The sequence below is a fragment of the Mobula hypostoma genome, chromosome 25 (genome assembly GCF_963921235.1).
Source record: "Mobula hypostoma chromosome 25, sMobHyp1.1, whole genome shotgun sequence".
Lineage (NCBI taxonomy): Eukaryota > Metazoa > Chordata > Chondrichthyes > Myliobatiformes > Myliobatidae > Mobula > Mobula hypostoma.
In genome coordinates, this window is record NC_086121.1 from 11076945 (window position 1) to 11104252 (window position 27308).

The 27308-nt window shown below is 42.8% G+C and overlaps 1 protein-coding gene across 1 annotated transcript in view; it reads left to right on the forward strand.

Moving 5' to 3' along the window:
* The window catches only part of LOC134337847 (tumor necrosis factor receptor superfamily member 5-like), a 59287-nt gene that overhangs the window by 22858 nt on the left and 9121 nt on the right, over positions 1-27308 (forward strand). The window contains exons 2-6 of the mRNA XM_063033152.1: positions 10098-10213; positions 11237-11341; positions 12667-12792; positions 17679-17822; positions 21354-21447. Coding sequence (XP_062889222.1) covers positions 10180-10213; positions 11237-11341; positions 12667-12792; positions 17679-17822; positions 21354-21447 — 503 coding nt within the window. The 5' untranslated portion in view covers positions 10098-10179. The remainder of the gene's footprint in view (positions 1-10097; positions 10214-11236; positions 11342-12666; positions 12793-17678; positions 17823-21353; positions 21448-27308) is intronic.

Below are 27308 nucleotides of genomic sequence, written 5' to 3' on the forward strand. Positions count from 1 at the left end.
AGAAATGAGGACCCTGAACCACACCTGGGGCCCAATACACAAGATGGCCAAGGACAGACAGAGATGAAGGACCCTCATTGCTGCCATAAGCAAACAGCAACACACCAGGCAGTAAGTAAGTTTCTGATCATCTACCACACTGTCGGATTAGACTGTTTGCTATTTCCTTTGCGGCCTAACAAATAAATGTGCCACAACCACAGACTCGCTGTGTGCTCCACACACTCCCACAGATGGCAGGGTCTGCAATCGTGCTCATGAATATTCACGTTCCAGCTAATTACTGTTACATTATGGCAGTATTTAAATCCCTTCTTTTTGTTGTAGTCTTCTCGTGAGTTCGGCAAAAGCACATTCATGCTCCCTGCTTGTCCGGGAAAAACTGACGCTGGAAAAGAGCGCTATTCATTTAGTCTTGGGAAATTGCTTTCAGCTGCTGTGTTGGCATTCAAATTTCAGTTTGGCCCTGTTGGCCTAGCATTTATTGTTTCTCTTTTCCTTTAAATTCTGCAGCAGTTCTCATTAAAGTCAGTGAACTATCGACCTCTCTCTATCTCTCTCTCTCTCTCTCTACCATATCCAAACTTTTTGACAATTATCTGCTTGTATTTAGTATATCTAATATACATTTAACTGCTGCTGTTTAGTAAGTCCATTAGTGGTTGCAATTCTTTACATTTGGGAAAGATCTCGATGGTTCTCTGGTGTTGCATGATTTTAATCTGATTGGTTGACTCTTATCTGCAAATTTGAACAGAGTGTTTCTTATCTATGGGTATAAAGAACTGTCCAAGCAGCGGTTCCATCTTTTGTTTCCTCTGTCCCATCTACTACTGACCTCTGTCACTACCTGTTTTCCAATTTTCATCATTCTTTTAACGCTTAATAAAACAATTGTGAAGCGATAAGTTTCCTGTCTCTATCCTGACCTCCAAAATAACCTTGGATTACAAACATCAGAATTCTACAATACTAACCGCACTTGCCCACATTCAGACAGACACAATTACCTGTTAGCCTCCAACCCGATGGCATGAACACTGATTTCTCAAGCTTCTGGTAATGCCCCCCTCTCCATTCCTCATCCTCTTTTCCCTCTCTCACCCCATCTCTCTGGCCATTCATCCCCTCCCTCTAGTGCTCCTTCCCCCCGTTTCTTTCTTCCGTGACATTCTGTCTCTTCGCCAATCAACTTCCCAGCTCTTTACCTCATCCCTCCCTCTTCAAGCTTCACCTATCACCTTGTGTTTCTCTCCCCCCCCCACCTTTTAAATCTACTCCTCAGCTTTTTTTTTCTCCAGTTCTGCCAAAACGTAAACTGTACTTTTTCCCATGGATGCTGCCTGGCCTGCTGAGTTCCTCCAGCATTTTGTGTGTGTTGCTCAGACTGACTCCTTCTACTCATTACCTACTTAAGCGTCTGCTAAATGCCTTTTAAATGTCCAGTGGAAAAATCGTAGGCAATTTTGGAGGGAATAATAGAAGAGCAGATTATTATTTAAATGGTGAAAGATTGCAGAATGCTGTTGTGCAGAGGGACTTGGGAGTGCTTGTACATGAATCGCAAGAAGTTGTCTTGCAGGTACAACGGGTTATTAAGAAGGTAAACAGAATGTTGGCCTTCATTGCTAGAGGGATTGAATTCAAGAGCAGGGAGGTTATGCTGCAACTATACAGGGTACTCGTGAGGCCGCACCTGGAGTACTGTGTGCAGTTCTGGTCTCCAGACTTGAGGAAGGATATTCTGGCTTTGGAGGCAGTACAGAAGAGATTCACCAGGATGATTCCAGAGATGAAGACGTTAACCTATGAGGAGAGATTGAGTTGCCTGGGACTATACTCTCTTGAATTCAGAAGAATGAGAGGGGATCTTATAGAAACATACAAAATTTTGAAAGGGATAGATAAGATAGAAGTAGGAAAGTTGTTTCCATTGGTAGCTGAGACTAGAACTAGGGGTCATTGCCTCAAGATTCAGGGGAAAAGATTTAGGACGGAGATGAGGAGAAACTGTTTTTCCCAGAGAGTGATGAATCTGTGGAATTCTCTAACCAGGGAAGCAGTTGAGGCTTCTTCACTAAATATATTTAAGATACAGTTAGATAGGTTTTTACATAGTGAGGGGAATTAAGGGTTATGGGGAAAAGGCAAGTAGATGGAGCTGAGTTTACGGACATATCAGCCATGATCTTATTGCATGGAGGGGCAGGCTCGATGGGCCAGATGGCCTACTCCTGCTCCTATTTCTTATGTTCTTATGTAGGCACATATATATAGCTAGGATGCCTAAGACTTTTGTACAGTACAGTAGTAATTTTATGTATTGCACAAAACCACTGCCGCAACAAAAACAAATTTCATGACGTATCTGAGTGATGATAAACCTGATTCTGATATGGGTCTCTATTGTGGACTGAGAGTGGGAAGGAGGCAGGGAGAGGAGAATCACAGTTGGGAGAAGCGAGAGGGAGTGGGAACAGAGACATTCTGTAATGATCAATAAACCAACTGGTTGGAATCAACTGACCTTGTTATCCCGTACATCCCGCACGCCTGGCATCCCTCTCTCCCACCTCCTGCGGCACTTCCCCCTCGCCATTCCCGACATCCGTTGCTCCCACCTGCTTTGTAAGTGCGCTCTCCACTCCTCGCTGACAAATACAGTGCTGTGCAAAAGTCTTGGCACTCTAGCTATATACTTTTGTACATTAATACCTCAGACTTTTGTATATTACTGAAAGAATTGTATTTGATTCCATCACCTCCTCTGGCAGTATATTTGAGAAAGCAAAAACTCTATGTAAAAAAAAATCCACCCTTCTGATTCCCTTTACAACTCTTTTGTCTCACCTTATACCTATAACCTTTGGTTTTGTATTTCCTTGTCAAGAGAAAAGGATTTTGCCTAAGGACACTCATAATCTCCCAAAATCTATCACAGCTCAGCCTGTTCTGCACCAGGGTAAGCAACAACTGAACCAGTCCCTCCCGACAACTCAGGTTCTCCAATCCAGACAATCTCCCGGTGAATCTCCTCTGCACCCCTCTGCTGTTCTATCATATCCTTCTGAGAGTGTAGCAATCAGAACTGTATATCATATCACAATAAATATTATACATACGGAGGCCACTTTATTAGGAACAATTGTGCTCCTGTTGTTAACGCAAATATCTAACCAGACAATCATGTGGCAGCAACTCAATGCAGAAAAGCATGCAGACATGGTCACGAGGTTCAGACCAAACACCAGAATGGGGAAGAAATGTGATCCAGATGACTTCAGAATCAGATTTAATATCACCGGCATACATCGTGAAATTTGTTAACTTTGTGACAGCAGCACGATGCAATACATGATAAACAAATATAGAGAAAAATCTGAGTTACCTTAAGTATGTGAATGTCTATTAAATAGTTAAGTTAAAGTAAGCAGGGCAAAAAAACAGAAATAGAAAAAGGAACATACATCAAAGTTGCTGGTGAACGCAGCAGGCCAAGCAGCATCTATAGGAAGAGGCGCCGTAGACGTTTCAGGCTGAGACCCTTCAAGTGAGGCAGTGTTCATGGGTTCAATGTCAATTTAGAAATCAGATGGCAAAGGGAAGGAAGCCGTTTCTGCATTGCTGAGTGCGTGCCTTCAGGTTTTTGTACCTCCTTCCCAATGGTAACAGTGTGAAGAGGCACGTCCTGGGTGGTGGGGGTACTTAAAAATGAACACTGCCCTCCTAAGACCCTGCCCCTTGAAGGTGTCTTGGCTACTACAGAGGCCAGCACTATGATGGAGCTGACTAATTTTGCAAGTTTCTGTAACTTCCATCTTGTGCAGTAGCTCCTCCCCCACACCAGATGGTGATGCAGCCGGTCAGAATGCTCTCCACAGCACACTTGTAGAAGTTTTTGAGTGTTTTAGTTGACAAACCAAATCTCCACAAACTCCAAAAGAAATATATCCACTGCCTTGCCTTCTTTATAGCTGCATCAATATATTGTGTCCAGGTTAGGTCCTCAGAGATATTGACACCCTGGGACTTGAAACTGCTCACTCTCTCCACTTATGACCCCGTATAAGGATTCGTGTGTGTTCCTCGTCTTATACTTCCTGAAGTACACAATCAGCTCTTTGATGTTGCTGACATTGTGTGCAAGGTTATTGCTGCAACACCACTCAACTAACTGATATATCTCACTTCTGTACGCTCTTTCCTCACCATGTGAAATTCACTTGATTGTTGGTGCCAGACAGGGTGGTTGGAGTATCTCAGAAACTGCTGATCTCTTGGGAAAGTCATACACAACCGTCTCCAGAGCTTACAGAGAATGGTGTGAAAAACGAAACAAAATAAAAATCCAGTGAGTGGCAGTTCTGTGACTGAAAACACCTTGTTAATGAGAGAGGTCAGAGGAAAGTGGCCAGACTGGTTCAAGCTGACAGGAAGACAACAGTAAAATGCATTCATCAGGGTGCTCTTCATTGACTACAGTTTGGCATTCAGTACCATTGTCCCCTCAAAACTAATGCATAAGCTTCAAGACCTTGGCCTCGATACCTCCTTGTGCAATTAGACCCTCGATTTCCTCACTTGCACACTCCAGTCAGCTCGAATTGTCAACATCTCCACAATCTCCACAAGGTGATGTGTGGTGGAGAGTATATTGACAGACTGCATCACAGCCTAGTATGGAAACACCAATGCCCTTGCATGGGAAATCATACAGAAAGTAATGGATACGGCCCAGTCCATCAGGGGTAAAACCCTCCCCACCATTGAGCACATCTACACAGAGTGTTGTCACAGGAAAGCACCATCTATCACCGAGGACCCCCACCACCCAGGTCAGGCTCTCTTCTTGCTGCTGCCATCAGGACGAAAGTACAGGAGCCTCAGGACTCATACCACCAGGTTCAGGAACAATTATTACCCCTCAACCATCAGGCTCTTGAACCAGAGGGAGTAACTTCACTTTGCTTCATTTGCCCCATCACTGAACCTTTCACATTTGCACAGTTCGTTGTCTTTTGCACACTGGTTATTTGGCCTTCCTGTTGAGTGTGCTTTTCTTTGATTCCATTTGTGTTTCCTGGGTTTACTGTGTATGGCCGCAAGGAAACGAATCTTGGGGTTGTGTATGGTGTCATATACATACCTTGATAATAAATTTACTTTGAACTTTGAACGCCCGAAACTTACTGAAAATTAAAAATAAAACTGTAGATGCTGGAAATCTAAAATAACAACTCGAAATGCTTGAAATACACATCAGGTCAAGCTGCCTCTGTGAGAAGAGAAACAGAGTGAACATTTCAAGTCTGACAAACAGACTTAATGTTGTTTAGTAATCTCAGTATTTTCCGTGTTTACATTGCTCACTTCCTGCCAATGGCGCTGTAAATGTGAGGTAGAGTGCCACCATCTGGCATCTAGGGGTACTGCAGATACTTCGAAATCACAAGTCACTGACAGACTTATTGACAGGCGACAGGCTGGTTTAGGAGGTGATTGGGAAATATTTGTTAAGATAAACATGGAGAGGGAGGAAGTATTACAGTATTAAGAGGTATTAGAGTGAGATCATTGGTTGTAGGAACATTTCAATGATGGAGCAAATGAGTGTAATTATTCCCTTTTATTCAAGAGCCTGATGGTTGAGACGTAGTAACTCATCCCGAACCTGGTAGTGCGAGGTCCTTGTATCTGCTACCCAAGAGGCAGCAGGAAGAAGAGAGCATTACCTGGTTGGGGGGGGGGGGGGTGTGGATTTATGATGATAGTTACAGCGTTTCATGCAGATGTGCTCAGTGGTTGGGAGGGCTTGACCTGTGATGGGTCGAATCCACTACTTTTTGTAGGGTTTTCCATACCAGGCCAGACACATCTCCTCCTCAGACCCTCCAATGAGGACAGGCTCATGGAGCTCTGGTGCCCCTTTCCTGTAATCGATCCTCCAGTTCCTTGGTTTTGCAAGGTTGTTGTTTTGACAGCATTCTCCAGTTCGTATTATCGAAGTAGAATTAAAGGTGATTGCACTTTCAGGCCAGATTTTCATCACCTTTAGAACTGTTTCACGCATTTGACCACTGGAATTAAGACAGGTTGTAGCAAATACGCATAGAACTGTTTCACCCATTTGACCACTGGAATTAAGACAGGTTGTAGCAAATACGCATTATGATTTATTATGAATGAGATGTCCACTCTTCCATCTGCAGAATTTGAAAGCGAATCATTTCTATTCGACAGAGACTCTCTGCTCACTCTAGACAGTACACAGCCCTGCAATACAGTAGTGAGATGATTTTTCTTGCTGAGGGACGGGTATAGTTTCTGCAATGAATATGTATGAGTTCGTTTACATGGGGCATTGCCAAAGGAGCAAAACTCTGCAAAGACGTCTCAGTCTAGCCCAGTTGTATGCGCTGAACCACTGGCACAGGCAAGTAAGAGAAGTTTCAATTACAAACCATTTTCTATCCATTAAAGGAGAGACATTAGTATGCAATTCATAAAAAAAATATTATTTCACTTTTGTTTTGGATCAAGACCGTGCGCCAGGGAGAAGCGGACGGGTGTTGTATCAGCTGTATTGTGACTGAGGGGAGCATCAGTTCAGATGGGGAGTTCAGTAAGGGTATGAAACGGATTTTGGTAAGAAATAAAAGGAAAATGAGTGTGAGAGGGAAGGGGGGTGGGGTCGCCCAGTGAAGGGATCGGGGGTTGAAGAATGGTGTCGATTTCAAGTTAATGATTACTTTCATAACTAATTTTCAGACATCCCATCTCTCCCTAAAGTTCCGGGAGTCTCTCGCATATTAATAGTAGCTCCCTGATGCCCGCAAATTATATAAAATGTCCCGGAAATCAATTTTTTTTGAGGGGGGGGGGAGAGAGAGAGAGCGCGAGCTAGCGAGCGCCATGGGAGAGTGTTCCAAAAAAAGAAAATATGAAACGTACGTCACCCCAGACTACACTAAGGTGTACCCCTGCCTAATAAGGGCCAAAATAATGACAGTGTTTCTCGCTGCGCTGTTTGCAACAGTGACTTTTCTATTGTCCATGGTGGGTTAAGACTGTAAAAGACATGTTGAGGTGAGTTTAACAGGTGTCATTAGTTCACTCGCATAGCTAACGTTATTTAAACTAGCTGGCTAGCTGCTAAGGAGCTACTCTATTGCAGACTTCCCACCTCTCCGGGGAGTTCTGGTAGTTCTCCGGCAAATTGATGGTGCTACCTCCCTGAAATGAGTTTTTGCAGGGTGGGATGTCTGAATTTTGATAAACGTCTTCATCCGGTTAGATTGATGAAGGCTGTTCAGAAGGAGATTAGTAAAACAAACTTGGTAATCAAAATCGAAAAGTCAGAGCTTCTCAAAGTTGAGCAACCAATCACCGAGAGGTATTGTGTAAAAAAGTGTTTCAAACAGGTCCGTAATATGTAAAGGATCATTAAATATCCCCAGCTGTCTATGTGGGTATTCTTGGGGTGCTTCTCGAAAATCTTTGTTGACCATTTATATTTGTTTAATTAGATCTGTACTTGATTATGGTTGTGTGGCTTATGGATCAGCTTCATCTTCAAATTTAAAATGTTTGGATTAAAATGTTTTGGATTTTAGTCAGTTTGGATTTTTTTTGAAGCATTATAATGCTGTGTCCAAGTCTTGACAAGCACTACGACTGAACGAATGGAGTTAAATACTATGACAATGAAATAATAATTAGCTGACACGTGCATATTCACTAGTGCAATTTCCATATCTACTGCAATTTCCATATCTACTGCTCTGCCGAATCCGTGGTTGTGACACTTGTACTAGTTAGGCTGGGATTCGGAAATGACAGAAACTGTGGGTAGGAGTGGGACAGGGAGGTAGTATTAAAATTTGTTTCCAGCAGTTCAGAAGAGGTGCCTTTTGGGAAGGAATAGGAGAGAAGATGTGTGCTTGGTGAGACTGAGGTTTGGACATCCGGGTTTACACTCTGCTTGTTGGTAAGCATGGGAATGGGGGGTGTGATGTTTGTAAGGTCCCAGAGACAGTGGAACGTGGGATCATGGTGTGCCACAGACATTCGTTAGAATGTAGGAATCTGTTTTGGCAATTATTGGGTAGATCTGGGCTGCCTAGTTTGCAGGATATTTTGGCACCTGAATCTGGGATGATTAAGTTGTGCAGGGCCCTGGTGAACTTTTTAATTAAAATTGTTTTGGGGTGCTAGGATATGATCCCCTTCATGCCTCCCTTCATACTCCATTACAAAAGGTGGTGATAAAACATCTTCCTGATGGGTGCGAGCCACCAGTGCCACAAAAGAAGAAGACAGCAGAAGGGCTTAACAGCTCTAGTTAAGATAACAATCAGTAAATACAGGTACTAAAGAAACCTAGAAGCCCAACACTCTATGGCACGCAGGAAAGTCCCATTGGGCTCATGACAATACCCAGTCTCTGATCTGCTGTCAAAGCTACACTACGAATGTAGTTGGTCAAGCTTTTGAGAGTCTTTCTGCTGTGTAAAAGTTGGATCATACTGAACTGCATTGCAGAGGAGATAGAAGGTGTACCCAGTCCATGGGACGTGGACAACTTAACAAACCCCTTCAGCAACGGGGTGCAGCCAGTCATTTTGCAAACTCACACCCTGGCCTTGGAAAACATGAAGTGATTGAAGCAGTTGGAATGTTAGGGAGAAGAGTTACAGAAAAGTAAAGCAGAATTAGTCATTATGAGTGGCAAATTGAGGTTTCTTCCAGCAGGAAGCGCAATTGGCACCGCCCAGGACATCAAGAGTGATGGCATACGATGTTAGTAACATACACAATGCCAGAAGCTGACAGCTAAGTTGAAACATGTGACACCTGAGGTACTTGGTAGGTTAATCAGAGAAATGGACAGTCAATATTTTGGGTTGACACCCTACATCAGGAAACCTGATCAGGACCCTTTTTCCCAAGTGTACATCTAACCCTCCCTTAAATTCTCAAGAGAAAATTTTTCCTATCACTGGCATATGATTAGCTGGACTGTGTTTATCTGGCTTTTACCTGCTGTTCTTCTTGAGTTGAGCCACAACAGTGACTGCCTTAATGACTTAGCGCGCACCCCGCCACTTCACCCCTGCAGAGCTTCGCCCTGAAGCTTCCTTCAGGTCCCCATCAATGTCTCCCTTTGTTTCATCATACCTTCCAGTTTTGTGTGACTCTTTAACCCCTGAATTCTTCATGCAGCTGATCAAAAGTGAAATAGTTGGGTGGAACCTTTGAGAAGTAACAAGTAATATCTGCACCATACAAGTGCCAGAAAATATCACCTTCAAGAAGATCTTCACAAGGTTCAAAGGTTCCATCACCGACCTTCTGCACCATGGTGGGGCTGCATGGGGGTCTGTGTAACTGGGAATCACATGTAAAAAATGACCTTGCTGAGTCCCTTTACACCCACATTGATGTACTCACCAACGGGTCATCAAAACAGCATTCTCCTTATTTACAACTCTGAGATAACTTATTGCTTCAGAACTTCCTATCATCAATCAGCCACCTATGGTCACATACTTGTTGCCTACCTTATTGTGCTGCAAGAACCACTGTATCAATGAGAAGGGAGATGTTGCAATGAAAGATTTGCTTTATGCGGTCCACTATCATTGTGGCATTTGTGTACATTGATAAATCAAGGTCTAAAATATTCTAATTCTGTTCCTTCCGTGAATCCCACACCACCAGGTTCAGCAACAGTTATCACCCACCAATCGTTCTTGTGTTCTTATCAGGCTCCTGAGCCAGTGTAGACAACTTCACCCATCCAAACACTGAAGTGATTCCACAAACGATGGACACAGTTTCAAGGACTCAACAACTCACATTCTCAATAGCTATTACTTTATTTATTATTATTTTTCTTTTTTCATTTTTCTATTTGTACAATTTTGAAATTGGAAGTTAAAAAACTTATTAAATGCTTAGCAACACACACAAATTTCTGGAGGAACTCAGTAGGTTGGGCAGCATCTATGGAAATGAATAAACAGTCGACAGTTCAGGCTGCGATCCCACATCAGGACCAATATCAGGATGTTGTTATTTGCTGTCATGTTTTACAGATGTGTTATAGAAGACTGAGGATTGGAAATCACAGACTGTCATCCAAAACATCTCATTGTTGACAGCATTGTTTACCATTGGATGGGGATCTCTAAACTTGCAATATTATTCACAGGTATGTAGTTGGTCCCATTCAAAGACCATTCACCAGATCAATATACTGTACTTCTTCACAGTTGATTTTATATGTTTTCATTAAAACTAATGCATGCTTTTGATTGGTCAGGCAGTATCTGCTGAGAGAAAAGTAGAATTAACTGATGAATAATCCAGTGTTAGAACTGGAAAGTGAGAAAGCGAAAGGGGGAGAGGATGGGATGAAACACATGGAATGTCTGTGACAGGACGGAGTCCAAGGGGTTCAAGGTGGAAAAATGTGGCTCCAGCTTTCAACAATACAACAGCAGAGTCATTGTGGGTAGGTGAAGATTGTGTTGCCAGTTTTGTTTCAGAATATTCAGTAACACTCATTCAGTGTGGGTGACTCTGTAACTATTGGAAACCCAGTGTAAATAGAAGAATCACACCATCTCACAAACTACTCACCCAGCCAGTCACACGCTGCACTGTGGTAAAGTCTGTGGGCCAGCAATGGCCTTATCACCTCTGAACAGGTGGAACTGGAGTTTAAGCAAGTGATCTATGAGAGGAATTTCATTCAAGCATCCCAGAGTTTGCTTTCTGTTTATTTTCCAACGTCTGCAGTAATTTACTTGTCAACCTGAAAAATTAACTCTGTTTCTTTCCCTCAGATACTAAGAGACCTGCTGAAAAATTTCAGCATTCTCTGTGTTCAAATAACTTTCAAGTACAATGGCTTTTGAAGTAAGCTGAGTAACTGTTATGTTTTTGTTTTGGTTAACTATCAATGAAATTCTGTATTAATCACAAAAGTACCTTTCTGTAATCATCTAGACACTGAAAATCTGCTAATAAGTTGTCCTAACCGTTTGATGGAAACCAGGAGTGTACTTTTGATTATAGTTGTAAATCTGAACTGTTTTGTGAGATAACACACTGAATCTATGGGTTACAGTAAAGTAACTTTCAAAATAATCACCAGTAACACTGTGCGATGTCAAAAGTAAATATTTCTCCAGCACTATTAAAATCCCTTAATTTAACTATTTAATTACAGGTTATCAGATCCTGTCACTGGTGTTAATAGAAGCTTCACATATAAATGATTGTACAGAATTTGAGTATAAATATAAAGATTGGTGCTGTCCATTATGTCAAGCAGGTAAGCCATGCCTCTATTGTATGGAATCGCTACCACAATAGAAACTATAGATTTTTTTAAACATAAAAATGCTTAAGGTATGAATAGTTAAAATTAATAAATGTGATTCATTCGTGGCATTTCCCTTTTCGTATGAGGTAAAAGACTGATCTTTCTCCTTTGGTTATAGAGAATTGAAGGCCTGTCTTTACTATTTCTGCAGAGCAGTCGGTTTCTCATTCATATATATGACCATTCCTGACATCAGCGTTGTTCACAGGCCAGCAACCCCAGCACTGGTCAGTTGGCGCTGACGGATGGGCCATGGTGTTGTTGGCAGGCACAATACCCGCTTCCTGAAGCAAACTGTCCTGAGATTTGTTACAGGAAGTAGTTACCACTTGGAATATCAAGAACATTCAAGAAGATTGTCAAAGCTTCCTCGGAAAGTTGTAAATTCTCACTGGAAAATAGGAGTCCCTCACCTTCAACTGTTCAGAATGGGGAAGGAGTATCCACGCTGGCATTGAGAGCTTTGAATCCTTCTAAGGATGTTGCAGGGAATTGAGGACTTGAGTTACAAGGATAGGTTCAATAGGTTAGGACTTTATTCCCAGGAGTGAAGGAGAGTAAGTGGAGATCTCGTATGTAAAATTATGAGGGGTATCCATGGGGTGAATGCTTGCAGGCTTTATCCAATCAGGTTTGGTGAGACTGAAGCTAGAGGTCATAGGTTCAAGGTGAAAGGTGAAATATTTAAGGAGAACCTGAGGGGGGACTCCCTCCAATAAGGGGAAGGTGTGTGTGTGGAATGAGCTTCCAGACCTAAGAAACACCTAAGAAAAGGTTGGATGGGTATATGGATGAGAGGTCTGGATGGTTATGATTCTTCATATGTGGGACTATGCAGAAGACCAGGCTACCATGGACTAGGTGGGCTGAAGAGATTGCTTTTGTGCTGTAGGGTCCTCTGACTCTAGAACTCATTGGGAACACACAGAAGCCCAGTGTAAATAGAAGAATAAACTCACCCTCTCACAAACCTGCCAAGTCACACACTCCAGTGTGGTGGAGGCTGCGGAGCCCACATTGACCTTATCAACAAACTCTAAACCCACAGAACTGGAATGTAACCAAGTACTTTATTAAAGAAAGACCGTAATACCAATTTGCTAACACAAACCCTGTTGTGTATCATAATGATCCTGAGTTATTGTTATTTGTTTAGTAACAATACCATTTCTCAGGTGAGGTTTTGTTTGAAATGAGCTGCATTGTAACTGGTTACCTGATTGCTTTGTAATCCCATGCCTGCCTTTTCCCATGCACACCTTGTCTTGTTGCAGGCTCGAGAGTATCTCAACACTGCACTCGTCAGACCAGCACAGAGTGTGAACGATGCCCAGATGGAGAATACTCTGAACGTAACACTGGTTCGGAGAAATGTTTCAAGTGTAAATCATGTGATCAAGGTATGGATTGAGAATTTACACTCACCAGGCAGTTTATTAGGTAAACTTGTGCACCTGCTGTTAATGCAAATATCAAATCAACCAATCATGTGGAGGCAACTCAGTGCATGAAAGCATGCAGAGATGGTCAAGAGGTTCAGTTATTGTTCAGACTAAACATCAGAATGGAGAAGAAGTGTAATCTAAGTGACTTGCACCATGGAGTGATTGTTGGTGCCAGACAGGGTGGTTTGAGTATCAAAGAAATTGCTGATCTGTGATTTTCACACACAACACTCTCTAGAGTTTAGAGAACAGAGTGATAAACAAAAACATCCAGTGAGCAGAAGTTCTGTGGGCAAAAATGCCTTGCTAATGAGAGAGGTCTGAGGAAAATGGCCAGACTGGTTCACAAAGACAGGAAGGTGAGAGTAACTCAAATCACTGCATGTTACAGCAGTGGTGTACAGAAGAGCATCTCAGCAAGTCGACCCTTGAAGTGGATTTGCCTCAGCAGCGGAAAACAAACGAACATACACTCAGTGATCACTTTATTAGGTAAAGGGGATTCCTAATGAAGTGGCCACTGAGTGTAGATACTTGGAATTCAGGACCTAGGATGGAGATTGAGAATTCTAGGCAGGAGACAGGGAGTGGGAATTCTGGATTTAGGCCAGTGATCAGGAATTTGGGATTGGAGAGTAGGGACTAGGCAACAATCAGAGTTCAGAGAACAGGATAGTAATTAGGAATTCTGGGTTCCAGGAATTGGGAATCTAAAATCTGCATTCTAGGATTGAGAATAGAGTCCCCTGATAGACCGTAACTCACTGGGTTCAGATTGAGTGACAGAGTAATGTAGCAGTTAGTGTAACACTTTACAGAGCGCTAGCTGTAAGATTGGTGTTTGATTCCTGCCGCTGTCTGGAAGAGTTTGTACGTTCTCTCTGTTGCGACATGGGTTTCGTACAGATGCTTCAGTTTCCTCCCACATTCCAAAGACATATAACAACTGCCCTCACAGTGCGTTGTGTACAAAGCTGGGCTCTTTTCAAGAATCACCTGAGCTGGAACTTTTCTTCAGGGTTTCTTAAGAGAAAACTTTGTGAAACTGCAGAAAGTTAAGTAAAGTGTATAGTTGGCCCTCCCTATCCACGAGGGATTGGTCCTGGGACCCCTCCCCCACCCCCCGCAGATACCAAAATTCACGGATGCTCAAGTGCCTTATATAAAATGGCGTAGTATTTGCACATAACCTACGCACATCCTCCCATATACTTTAAATCATCTCTAGATTACTTATAATACCTAATACAATGTAAATAGTTGTTATACTGTAATGTTTAGGGAATATTAACAAGGGAAAAAACTACTGTACATGTTCCTCTTACTCACAACACAAGCAGCGAATGAACGCGACGCGAGGCGAACAATGATCAAACAACGAGTAAAACTTTTAATCATCTTGAGATTACAGAATTTATGACACCTAATACAATGGAAATGCAATGTAAATAGTTGTTACATTGTCTTATTGACAAGAAAAAAAGTACATGTTCCTCCCGCTAAAAGCACAAGCAGTGAACGAATGAGACGTGAGGCAAACAATGATCAAACAACGAGTAAAACTTGTAATACCGGTACAGTAGTTGTTACACTGTCTTGTTTATGGAATAAGGATGCTTTGGAGGAGACTCAGTAATACTAAAGTCAGGAACTGTGGAGGTTGAGGGCTGAGGACCTTCAGGCGTTGAACGTCGAGACTTCAGAATTGCAGATGCTTTAGTCAGAAACATTGTAGTAGGAAGCTGTCTCTTCTTTTTCTCTGCATCATCAAACAAATCTTGCAGTGGTTGTAGGCATGTTGTTATCCCTTGGGTGACACGGAGGCTTCATTCCATCAAAGGATCATAGTTGTGGATCATATCCTTTAACACTTGTGCCTGTTGAAAAACTGCTGCAAATTTTTCAAGTGTCCAAATTGATGGCTCTGCCTCCTCTAAGTCTTCATCATCATCATCTTCTGTAGAGGATTTCAGCAAATCTTCAAGTTCCTCGTTGGTAAGGGGTTTCTCTATGCTCTTTTATGCGCTCCTGGATGTCGTCCTCGATCATGTCAGAGAAGCCTTCCCCATCAACTTCCCTTGCAGCATTCAAGATATCCCTGACTTCTGCGTCAATAGTGGGGAAGCCCCTGAAATCAATGACTATCTCACTCCATAGTGGGTTCCGACATGCATTGACTGTCTCAGGCTTTACGGTGTGTACAGCCTCTGCAATAAGCACAATTGCATCTGCAATTGTGAATTTCTTCCACAAATTCATGATGCTGCAGTCAGGGTTAGCATCAAGGGCAGCACGAATCCTCCCAAAGGTGAGACGGGTGTAAATCGCCTTAATGCACTTGATGATGCCTTGATCAAGTGGCTGCAGCAGTGATGTAGTGTTAGGAGGCAGGAAATTCACTTCCACGTTATCGTCGGCGAAGCAGAGAGATTGGGGGTGGCCGGGAGCATTGTCAATTATGAGGACCTTGAATGGTAGCCCGTTCTCTTCGAGGTATTTCTTGACTTCAGGAATGAAGCACTGGTGGAACCATTCCAAGAACAAGATCACTGTCACCCAAGCCTTCTTGTTGTGTTGCCAGAACATGGGTAGGCAATTTTTGTTTTTGTTCTTAAGGGCCCGGGGATTGTTTGCTCGGTAGAGGAGTCCTGGCTTGATCATGTGACTGGCTGCGTTGCCACACAGCACCAGAGTAAGGTAATCTTTCCATGCTTTGAACCCCGGGGCCTGCTGGGCACTCTTACGGATGTAGGTATGATTGGGCATCTTCTTGCAGAACAAGCCCATTTCATCACAATTGAAGACTTGCTCTGGAAGGTAGCCTTTCTCTTCTATGAGTTTCTTCAGCTCCTCTGGGAACGCTGCTGCGGCCTCGGCATTAGATGCTGATTCTCCCATGATCTTTATGTTCTTGAGGCTGTAGCGCTTTACGTAGCCAGCCAGCCATCCCTTACTAGCCTTAAACTCTTTTCTCTCGCTCTCATCAACCCCATCACAGTAGTGCTCATAGAGACTAAGAGCTTTCTCACGTATAATTTGGCCATCGACAGGGATATACTTCTGTGACATGTCCATTAGCCACACACTTAATGCTTTCTCAGTCTTTGCAAGCACTTTATCATGAACCAGAGAGACCATTTTTGCCGTTGTAGGGGCAGCACTTACACTTCTATGAATTTCAGCTTCTTTCTGCTTTATTGTGCCAATACTCGATTCGACCTTATGGCCCACTTTGGAATGCGACATGCCACTTTTCAAAAGATCTAATATTTCTACTTTCTCAGCAAGAGATAGCACTTTACGCTCCCTCTTAGCCTTTGAGGAATTGCTTTGACCACCTAATTGCTTTTTAGGAGCCATTTTTTTACAGGAACAAAGTAGCGCACGAACAAGACGCGAGGTGAATAATGCTCGAACAGGTGCTGGAAGAGCACTTCCGTGTTTTCTCGATTCGCGGTTGGTTGAATTTGCGCATGCGGAACTCACGGATAAGGAGGGCCGACTGTATTAGATTCAGTACAGAATCATTGTGCGCCTAAATATACTAATATTATCAATTATTCTTACGATCGGGGTTAAGCGAGGTAATACGCGCATACAGCATTCTCTGCTGTGGACCAGAGTGAACTTGAGGAATAAAGATAGCTTAATAGTGATGAACAATAAATATAATACTTTCTTCAAAGTATATCCACTAAACGTTTACTGATATTAAAGCCTAAGACCCGCAAATATTGCTGTTTCAAGGGCAAATAAAGAGTGGATGGAAATAGATGCTTTCTATTTTGTTTGCTCCAAGTCGAAAGCCAAATTAACCCGCGCAGGAAGTGATGTTTAAAAAAAAAGCTCATGAACAGGAAGTGATGTTTCTACAAAATGAACTACATACAAAACAAGCAGTGCCCGTAAAGGCAGAACAGTATGGTTCAGGGTAGTGCATTGTGGGCCGCTATGTTGGCCCCTTTCCTCTAGCATTGTTATAAAAACTGCTCATGGTAATGTCCCAACTCTGAAACTCAAGTGTTTAAAACTAATGAATACAAGCAAATCAAATGCCCTTTTCACTGCCTTGTCCACGTCCAGCTGTGTCACCATTTTCAAGGTCTCTCTGTACATCATTGTTCCAAAGGTTAGAATCTGACCTGTCTTCGCTGAGGTATGATGTAAAATTTGTTTTACGGCAGTAGTACCGTGCAAGGCATAAAGCCTATAAATTACAAAAATGAATGTATAGAGCCCAAAAAATGAATAACGAGGTAGTGTTCATGAGTCCCTAGGCTGTTCAGCAATCTGAACGTGGAGGAGAAATTCCTAAATTGTTGAGTGCATGTTTTCAGGCTCCTGTACCTCTGCCCTGCTGGTACTGAAGGTACAGGAGCCAGAAGTCACACATTCAATGTTTCAGGAACAGCTTCTTTCCCTCTTCCATTGGATTTCTGAATGGGCAACAGACATCACCAAACTATTCCTTTGCTCTCTTTTTGAGCTACTGACTTAATTTAATTATACATGTATTTCTTATCGTAATTGATAGTTTTAAAAAATTATTCCATATTGCAAAATACTGCTACTGCAAAACAACATATCAGTGATATTAAATCTGATTCTGACATCAACCATGATAGAATGGAGAGCAGACTCGATGGGATGAATGGCCTTATGCCTTATGAAGCAATGTGATAGTCGTCTGCCTTGCTTTATTTTCATTCAGCTGCTGAGCATTTTTAAGACAGAATGATAGATTTGGGGAGTGCAAGAGAGGTAAAAGATCTATTCAAATGCTGGAGTTGAAATAGAAAGCACTTCATATTAATTCAACCTCATATGTTTTCTGTTTACAGAGCTGGGACTTCAAATTGAACAATCATGTAATTACACTCACGATACAGGATGTGAGCCCATGACAGGGTATTATTGTACTGAAAACTGTCTGAGGGCCAAAAAGCACACAGCATGCCCAGCGGGCTTAGGAGTTCAAGAGAAAGGTAGGTTGTGAGTGCCATTGCTAAGTGTTGTCCAGTGGGACTGATATTCTGTTGGAAGGTCAAAGCAGGTTAGCCAAACTGGCACCAAATATGGTAAGAACAACTCAGTGAAGTGGATTCTTCGCTGAGATTGACATTTTCAATGTACGGCAGGTGCATTGGAATTGAAACTCCAAACTGCCCCGAACATTTTACTAACCATTATCTACCATGGGTGTATCTGGGACATTTGTATTTTTGGCAATCACTCCCCAATAGAGGAATCATACAGTAAGTTTGTACACAGATAAACTTACTGTAATTTATTTATTTATTGATTTTTCTTTCCATATTATCATGTATTGCACTATACTGCTGTTAGGTTAATAAATTTCATGACACATGCCAGTGATAATAAACCTGATTCTGATTCTGTATTACCAGGTCCCACTGTTCTACCATACTCCTCAGTACCCTACTGTTCACTGTGTAAGACCTACTCTGGTTGGACCTACCAAAGTCTTGTTGCTGATCCAGTTAACCACATTATCATCCAGGTTGTTCATCTAATGGCAAGCAACAACGGACCCAGCACTGATCTGCACACCTCTCCACTAGCCACGGGCCTCCAGTCAGAGAGGCAACCATCTAGTACCACTCTCTGGCTTCTCCCACAAAGCCAATGTCTAATCCAAGCTACTACTTCATCTTGAATGCCGAACAACTGAACCTCCTTGACCAACCTCTCGTGTGGGACCTTGTCTAAATGGCCTGCTGAAGTCCATGGGGACAACAATCACTGCCTTGTCTTCATCAACTTTCCTAGTTACTTCCTTGAAAACTGTCTAAGATTGGTTAAACATGACCTACCACATATGAAGCCATGCTAACTATCATTAATCAGTCCATGTATATCCAAATACTTGTATATCTGGTCCCTAAGAATACCTTCCAATAACTTTCCTACTACTGATGTCAGGCTCACCAGCCTATCATTTTCTGGTTTCTGTTTAGAGCCTTTTCTAAATAGCGGAACAATGTTGGCTATCCTCCAATTCTCTGGTACATCACCTGTCACTAAGGACGATTTATATAGCTCTGCTAGGGCTCGGCAATTTCTGTACTTACCTCCCGCAGGCTCCAAGGGAATACCTTGTCAGGCCCTGGGGATTTATCCACCCGAATTTGCCTCAGGAAGCAAACTCTTTTTCCTCTGTATTCTACACAGTGTCCATGGAGATGATGCCGCTTTGCCTCACTTCTATAGACTCTTGTGTCCATCTCTGGGGTAAATACAGATACAAAAAAATTATTGAAGCTCTCCCCCATCTCTTTTGGCTCCATGCATCGATTACCATTCTGATCTTCCAGAGAACCAACTTTGTCCTTTGCAATCCTTTTGCTCTTAACATAGCTGTAGAATCCCTTATAATTCTCTTTCAATTTGTCTACTAGGAAAACCCCATGTCTTCTTTTAGCCCTCCTGATTACCTTTAAAGTGTTCTCTTGCATTTCTTATATTCCATACCACCCATTTGTTTCTACCTGCCTAAAGCTGCTATGCACCTCCATTGTCTTCTTAACCAGGGCCTTAGTATCTCTTGAAAACCAAGGTTCCCTACATTTGTTATATATACCTTTTATTCTGACAAGCATATACAAGCTCTGTACTCTCAAAATTTCACTTTTGAAGGCCTCCCTCTTAACAAGTACACTTTTGCCAGATCCTTTCTGATACCATCAAAATTGGCCTTTCTCCAATTTAGAATCTCAACCTGCAGACTAGACCTATCTCCTTGCATATTTACTTTGAAACTAATGGTATCGTGATCACGAGGTGTAAAGTGTTCCCCTACACAAACTTCTGTCAGCTGCCCTGTCTCATTCCCTAATAGCAGATCAATATCACACACCCTCTCACTGGGACTTTTACATACTGATTAAGGATACTTTCTTGAACACATTAGACAAACTGTATCTCATTTAGTATGGGAGTCCCAGTCAATATGCGGAAAGTTAAAATCACCTACTATAACAACCTTATGTTTCTCGCAACAGTCTGCGATCTGTCTGTAAATCCTTTGGACTGTTGGGTGGTCTGTAATATAGCCCCACTGACATGGTCATACCTTTCTTATTTCTCAGTTCCACTCATAACACCTCACTAGACGAGTTTTCCTGTCTGTCCTGACTGAGCACTGCTGTGACATTTTCCTTGACCAGTAACACCACCCCTGCTCCTTCAATTCCTTCTGCTCTGTCACATCTAAAACAATCGAACTCCAGAATATTGAGCTGCCAGACCTGCCCCTCCTGCAACCAAGTCTCACTAATGGCTACAATATCAAAATTCCAGGTGTTGATCCATGCCCTGAGCTCATCTGCCTTTCCTTCGGTACTTCTCACATTGAAATATACGAAGTTTAGGAGATTAGTCGCACCATTCTCAACCTTTCGATTCCTGACTTTGTCTGAGGTGTTAGCAACATCTGTCTCCAAAACCACTCTACTAACTGTTCTGGAAGTCTGGTTCCAATTCTAGTTTAATCCGAACCGTACAGCACTGGCAAACATTCCCACTGGGATATTAGTCCTCTTCCAGTTCAGGGGCAAACTGTCTCTTCTGTACAGGTCCCACCTTCCCTAGAAGAGAGCCCAATGACCTAAATATCACATGCCCTCCCTCCTACACCAAATCCTTAGGCACATGTTAAACTGTATAATCTTCCTATTTCTGGGCTCACTAGCATGTAGCATGGGTAGCAACCTTGAGGTCACAACCCTGGAGGTCCTGCCTTTTAACTTGGCTCCAAACTGCCTATGCAGAACCTCGTCACTCGTCTTACACATGTCATTGGTACCTACATGGACCACACCCTCCAACATAAGGGCTGTTTACCCTCCAACATAAAAATGCTGAGGACTTGATCCGAGATGTCCCATACCCTGGCATCTGGGAGGCAACATGTCGTCATTATTGTCCACAGAACCTCCATTCTGTTCTCCTAACGAACAAATCCCCTGTTGCCACAGCTCATGTCTCCTTCCCACTTCCCCTCTGAATCACAGTCAGACTCGGTGTGAGAGACCTGACTGCTTTGACTTTCCTCTGCTTGGTCATCCACGCCCACCCCCCCCCACCCAACAGTATCCAAAGTGTCATACATACCTGTTGATGAGGGGGATGTCTACAGGGGTACTCTGCACCGGCTATTTAACCCTTTTCCCCTTCCTGACTGTCACCCAGTTTCCTGTGTCCCGCACCTTGGGTCTAATGACCTCTCTATGTGTCCCAACTATCACACCCTTGGCATTCTGAATGATCCCGAGTTCATCCAGTTCCAGCTCCAACTCCTTAACACAGATCGTTAGAAGCTGCAGCTGAATGCTCTTCTTGCAGTTGTAGTTGTCAGGGATACTGGAGGTCTCCCTGCCTTCCCACATCCCGCAAGAGGAGCATTCCACTATCCTGCCTGGCATCTCTACTGTTCCAACTGAACAAATGTGAGGTGTTAAATACTTGGCATAGTCATTCATTCTTTTATTTTTCAGGAACACGTTTCAAAGATACAGTGTGTGAGAAGTGTTCTTATGGGACATTTTCAAATAGCAATTCATCAACTGAAGAGTGTAAGAACTGGACAGTGTAAGTACTTTAAACTCCATGGCCAGAAAACTCAATTTATTGCAGTTTTTTGTCACCTCAAGAAGTCACTTCACAATGTTCTCCCTGTCTTTCGGAAACAATTAATAATTTTCACTAATGTAATGTTAACCAGTCAGGAATATTGTTAACACGAGGAAATCTGCAGATATTATATACCTCTATCCCCCAACGGGAAGGTCTCAAAGCTCTCCGCCTCTTTTTGGATTCCAGACCTAACCAGTTCCCTTCTACCACCACTCTCCTCCATCTAGTGGAATTAGTCCTTATTCCTAATAGTTTCTCCTTTGGCTCCTCCCACTTCCTTAAAACGAAAGGTGTAGCCATGGCCACCCGTATGGGTCCCAGCTAAGCCTGCCTTTTTAAAAACGCAAACACGAGGAAATCTACAGATGCTGGAAATTCAAGCAACACACACAAAATGCTGGTGGAACTCAGCAGGCCAGGCAGCATCTATAGGAAGAGGTACAGTTGAAGTTTCGGGCCGGGACCCTTCGTCAGGACCAACTGAAAGAAGAGATAGTAAGAGATTTGAAAGTGGGAGGGGGAGGAGGAGATCCAAAATGATAGGAGAAGACAGGAGGGGTGGGGATGGAGCTAAGAACTGGAAAGTTGATTAGCAAAAGGGTTACGAGGCTGGAGAAGAGAGAGGATCATGGGAATGGAGGCCTAGGGAGAAAGAAAGGGGGAGGGGAGCCCAGAGGATGGGCAAGGAGTTATAGGAGTTGTAGACAGAGGGAGAAAAAAAAGAGAGAGAGAGAGAGAATAAATAAATACATACATAAGGGATGGGGTACGAATTTTAATTCCATGTCCTATTCCCATTCTGACATGTCTATCCATGGTTTCCTCTACTGTCAAGATGAAGCCACACTCAGGTTGGAGGAACAACACCTTATATTCCGTCTGGGTAGCCTCCAACCTGATGGCATGAACATTGACCTCTAACTTCCGTTAATGCCCCACCTCCCCTTTGTACCCCATCCCTTATTTATTTATTTATCTATCTCTATCTTTCTATTTATTTTTCTGACTTTAACTCCTATAACTCCTTGCCCATCCTCTGGGCTCCCCTCCCCCTTTCTTTCTCCCTAGGCCTCCTGTCCCATGATCCACCATCATCCACCAGAGAGCAGGAAATTAGAACTGATATCTAACATGTACATCTTTGTATCATTGGGTTATGCGTGGAGCTCAAAACTTGTTACTTGGGCCATTAGGAGAACTTTGACACAAGCAATCCCCCAGGAATTGAGTAGAATATGGGAACCAGTCACTTTGATAATTGATGAGATTATGATATTGGAGCTTGAGATACTTTGTAATGGACTTTCCATGGTTAATTGCTTTCTATTAGGTTTCCACCACACAGTGACAAATCAACTTATGCCCATGTCAAAAATGACAGTGTCTTAAGAGTCACCACTGTAAACTTTGCCTTCTCATCCGTGTTAACTTGCTTGCTGACTTGGTGATGCCAATCCCCTCTACTCTGTCACCCAGCTGTGTGAGATGGTTCTGAGTTGTTCCTGTTTCCAATGGCAACACAAGAATCAACTGTACTGGCTTCCATTTTCATTCCTACTCCATTATTTTTGATGTGCCCTATGCATTTATCTGCAGGAAAATACTGTGCATCTCGAATGTTTTCATCCACTGAGAATCCATTTTCCTCTTGTGTGTTTCAATAAAGCTTTGCTAAATCACTGTTAAATTCAATGAATGCCATATGAAAAGTGACACTTCTTGCTCCTTCCTCAAAATATTGGAGTATTCTTACTAGCTTTGGGTCCCTTAAATACAAGAAGATGAGCTGACATTGCGGAGGGTCTAGAGGATGAAGAATGATTCTGGGACTGGAAGGGTGAATGTATGAGAAGCATTTGATGGTCCTGAGCTTGTACTCATTGGAACTTAGAAGAATGGGGAGGGGGAATCTCATTGAAACCTGTCGAATGTTGATAGGCCTGGATAGAGTGAGTGTGGGGAGGATGTTTCCTATAGTGGGGGTGTCTTGGACCACAGGGCACAGGCTCAGAATAGAGGAACATCCATTTAGAACAGAGATGAGGAGGAATTTCTTTAGCCAGAGGGTAGTGAATCTATGGAATTCATTGCCACTGTTGGCTGAGGAGTCCAAGTTCTTGAGTATATTTAAAGTGGAAGTTGGTAGGCTTTGATTTGTCTCGATGTCAAAGGTTATAGGAAGAAAGCAGGAGAATGGGATTGAGAGGGAAAATAATCAGCCATGATAGAATGGTAGAGCAGACTTGAGGGCCAAATGGCCTAATTCTGCTCCTGTCTTGTAGTCCTACATTCAACCAAGTTATTCAGGTACAATCTTCCCTCAACAAATTTATTCATTTATTTATTTAGAGATACAGTGTGGCATAGGCCCTTCTGGCCCGTTCTGCCAGCAACCCACCAATTTAACTCTAGCCTAATCACAGGACAATTTATAATAATCAATGAACCTACTAACCAGCACGTCTTTGGACTGTGGGAGGAAACCGGAGCAGTTGGAGAAAGCCCATGCATTCCATGAGGAGTAGAAACTCCTTATCAAAGACTCTGGGATTGAACTCCGACACTTCAAGTTGTAATAGTGTCAGGCTAACCACTACACTACCGTGGCAGCTCTCTATGACTGAATCTTTTATAAATTCTCACCTTGTTGACCAAAGCCTGTAATGAGACTATTTACCAGCATTAACAGCCTGGTACATATTTGACTCCAGAGCCACAGAAATATGGTCACCTCTAAAATGGCCCAGCAGGTTATTGGGTTCAGGGAATATTAGAATTGGGGATAAATACTAGTTTTCTATTGAATTGTTTTCTTCTTAGGCTGCCTCTCAGCATTGAGAATGACTTGTTATCACAACTTCAGCTTCCTCATTTCTCCTGTCAGTTTGCATTTGGACTGGAAGTTCTTAACTGATATCCCTCTCTTCCCTTTCCATTTATTTACATATTAGGTGCTTTTGGTCATTTCCCAACAGACCAGACCAGGAGTCCCCAACCTTCTTTATACCGCGGACCAGCCGACCGGGGGGGGGGGCGCGGGTGGTGGTGTGTTCAAGTAGGGTTGCCAACTTTCTCATTCCCAAATAAGGGAAGAAAGTAGCAGTCAAATTTGGTCACTTGCGTTTACTCCGAGAAAGACTATCATGACCATGAAGCCTTGTGCGGGCACCTGTGTGTGCATGTGTGATGTGCGCATATATGACGTGCTGATTTTTTTCTCTACAAATTGGCTTAATCTTCCCGATTCTGTTAAGTGAAACTACACTGTACATACATTATTTCTACTTTATATAGGCTGTGTATTTATCATATCATTCTTGATTTTACTATATGTTAAGTGTTATTTTAGGTTTTATGTGTTATTTGGTATGATTTGGTAGGTTATTTTTTGGGTCTGGGAAAGCTCAAAAATTATTCCCACATAAATTAATGGTAATGGCTTCTTCGGCTTATGAATGGTTTCATAGGAACTCTCTACCTTAGCGGGGGAAATACGGGACAAGGGTGGTCCCATATGGGACAAACCAATTTAGCCCAATATACGGGATGTTCTGGCTAATATAGGACAGTTGGCAACCCTATGTTCAAGTTCAACAGTGCGTGACAGGATATGAGGAAGAGTGCAGCTGACTCATGTCGTTTCATATCGCCAAATCATATCGCTTCCTCGCGGCCCGGTAGCACATGCTTTGCAGCCCGGTGGTTGGGTACCACTGGACCAGACTGTATGACGTTACCTAAACTTTACAACATTACAACACATACAAAGGAACTCAACTGTCCTTTAATGTCTACATTAAAGGAGGAGGTCCTTGCTGTCTTGAGGAAAGTTAAAGTGGATAAATTCCCGGGACCTGACAGGGTGTTCCCTCGGACCTTGAAGGAGACTAGTGTTGAAATTGCAGGGGCCCTGGCTGAAATATTTAAAATGTCGCTGTCTACAGGTGAGGTGCCGGAGGATTGGAGAGTGGCTCATGTTGTTCCGTTGTTTAAAAAAGGATCGAAAAATAATCTGGGAAATTATAGGCCAGTAAATTTAACGTCGGTAGTAGGTAAGTTATTGGAGGGAGTACTAAGAGACAGAATCTACAAGCATTTGGATAGACAAGGACTTATTAGGGAGAGTCAACATGGCTTTGTGCGTGGTAGGTCATGTTTGACCAATCTATTGGAGTTTTTCGAGGAGGTTACCAGGAAAGTGGATGAAGGGAAGGCAGTGGATATTGTCTACATGGACTTCAGTAAGGCCTTTGACAAGGTCCCGCATGGGAGGTTAGTTAGGAAAGTTCAGTCGCTAGGTATACATGGAGAGGTGGTAAATTGGATTAGACATTGGCTCAATGGGAGAATCCAGAGAGTGGTAGTGCAGGATTGCTTCTTTGAGTGGAGGCCTGTGACTAGTGGTGTGCCACAGGGATCAGTGCTGGGTCCATTGTTATTTGTCATCTATATCAATGATCTGGATGATAATGTGGTAAATTGGATCAGCAAGTTTGTAGTAGACAGTGAGGAAGGTTTTCAGAGCCTGCAGAGAGACTTGGAGCAGCTGGAAAAATGGGCTGAAAAATGGCAGATGGAGTTTAATACTGACAAGTGTGAGGTATTGCATGTTGGAAGGACAAACCAACGTAGAACATACAGGGTTAATGGTAAGGCACTGAGGAGTGCAGTGGAACAGAGGGATCTGGGAATACAGATACAAAATTCCCTAAAAGTGGTGTCACAGGTAGATAGGGTCGTAAACAGAGCTTTTGGTACATTGGCCTTTATTAATCAAAGTATTGAGTATAAGAGCTGGAATGTTATGATGAGGTTGTATAAGGCATTGGTGAGGCCGAATCTGGAGTATTGTGTTCAGTTTTGGTCACCAAATTACAGGAAGGATATAAATAAGGTTGAAAGAATGCAGAGAAGGTTTACAAGGATGTTGCTGGGACTTGAGAAACTCAGTTACAGAGAAAGGTTGAATAGGTTAGGACTTTATTCCCTGGAGCATAGAAGAATGAGGGAGATTTGATAGAGGTATATAAAATTATGATGGGTATAGATAGAGTGAATGCAAGCAGGCTTTTTCCACTGAGGCAAAGGGAGAAAAAAACCAGAGGACATGGGTTAAGGGTGAGGGGGGAAAAGTTTAAAGGGAACATTAGGGGGGGGCTTCTTCACACAGAGAGTGGTGGGAGTATGGAATGAGCTGCCAGACGAGGTGGTAAATGTGGGTTCTTTTTTAACATTTAAGAATAAATTGTCCAGATACATGGATGGGAGGTGTATGGAGGGATATGGTCCGTGTGCAGGTCAGTGGGACTAGGCAGAAAATGGTTCGGCACAGCCAAGAAGGGCCAAAAGGCCTGTTTCTGTGCTGTAGGTTCTATGGTTTCTATTACTTTATCACATCAGGCTTTCTCTTTTACCTGGGAGCTTATTTATCATTGTTTATACAGCAGTCGACACTGGCACAGTGGATGTACCTTCTGTGAGTCAGAGGTCGTGGGTTCACATAAAACAGTGGTCCCCAACCACCAAAGCACGTGCTACCGGGCCGCTAGGAAACGATATGATTTGGTGATATGAAACGATATGAGTCAGCTGCACCTTTCCTCATTCCCTGTCACGCACTGTTGAACTTGAACATAGGGTTGCCAACTGTCCTGTATTAGCCGGGACATCCCATATATTGGGCTAAATTGGTTTGTTCCTTGTCCCGTATTTCCCCCGCTAAGGTAGAGCGTCCCTATGAAACCGTTCGTAAGCTGAAGAAGCAATTACCCTTAATTTATACGGGAAAAATTTTTGAGTGTTCCCAGACCCAAAAA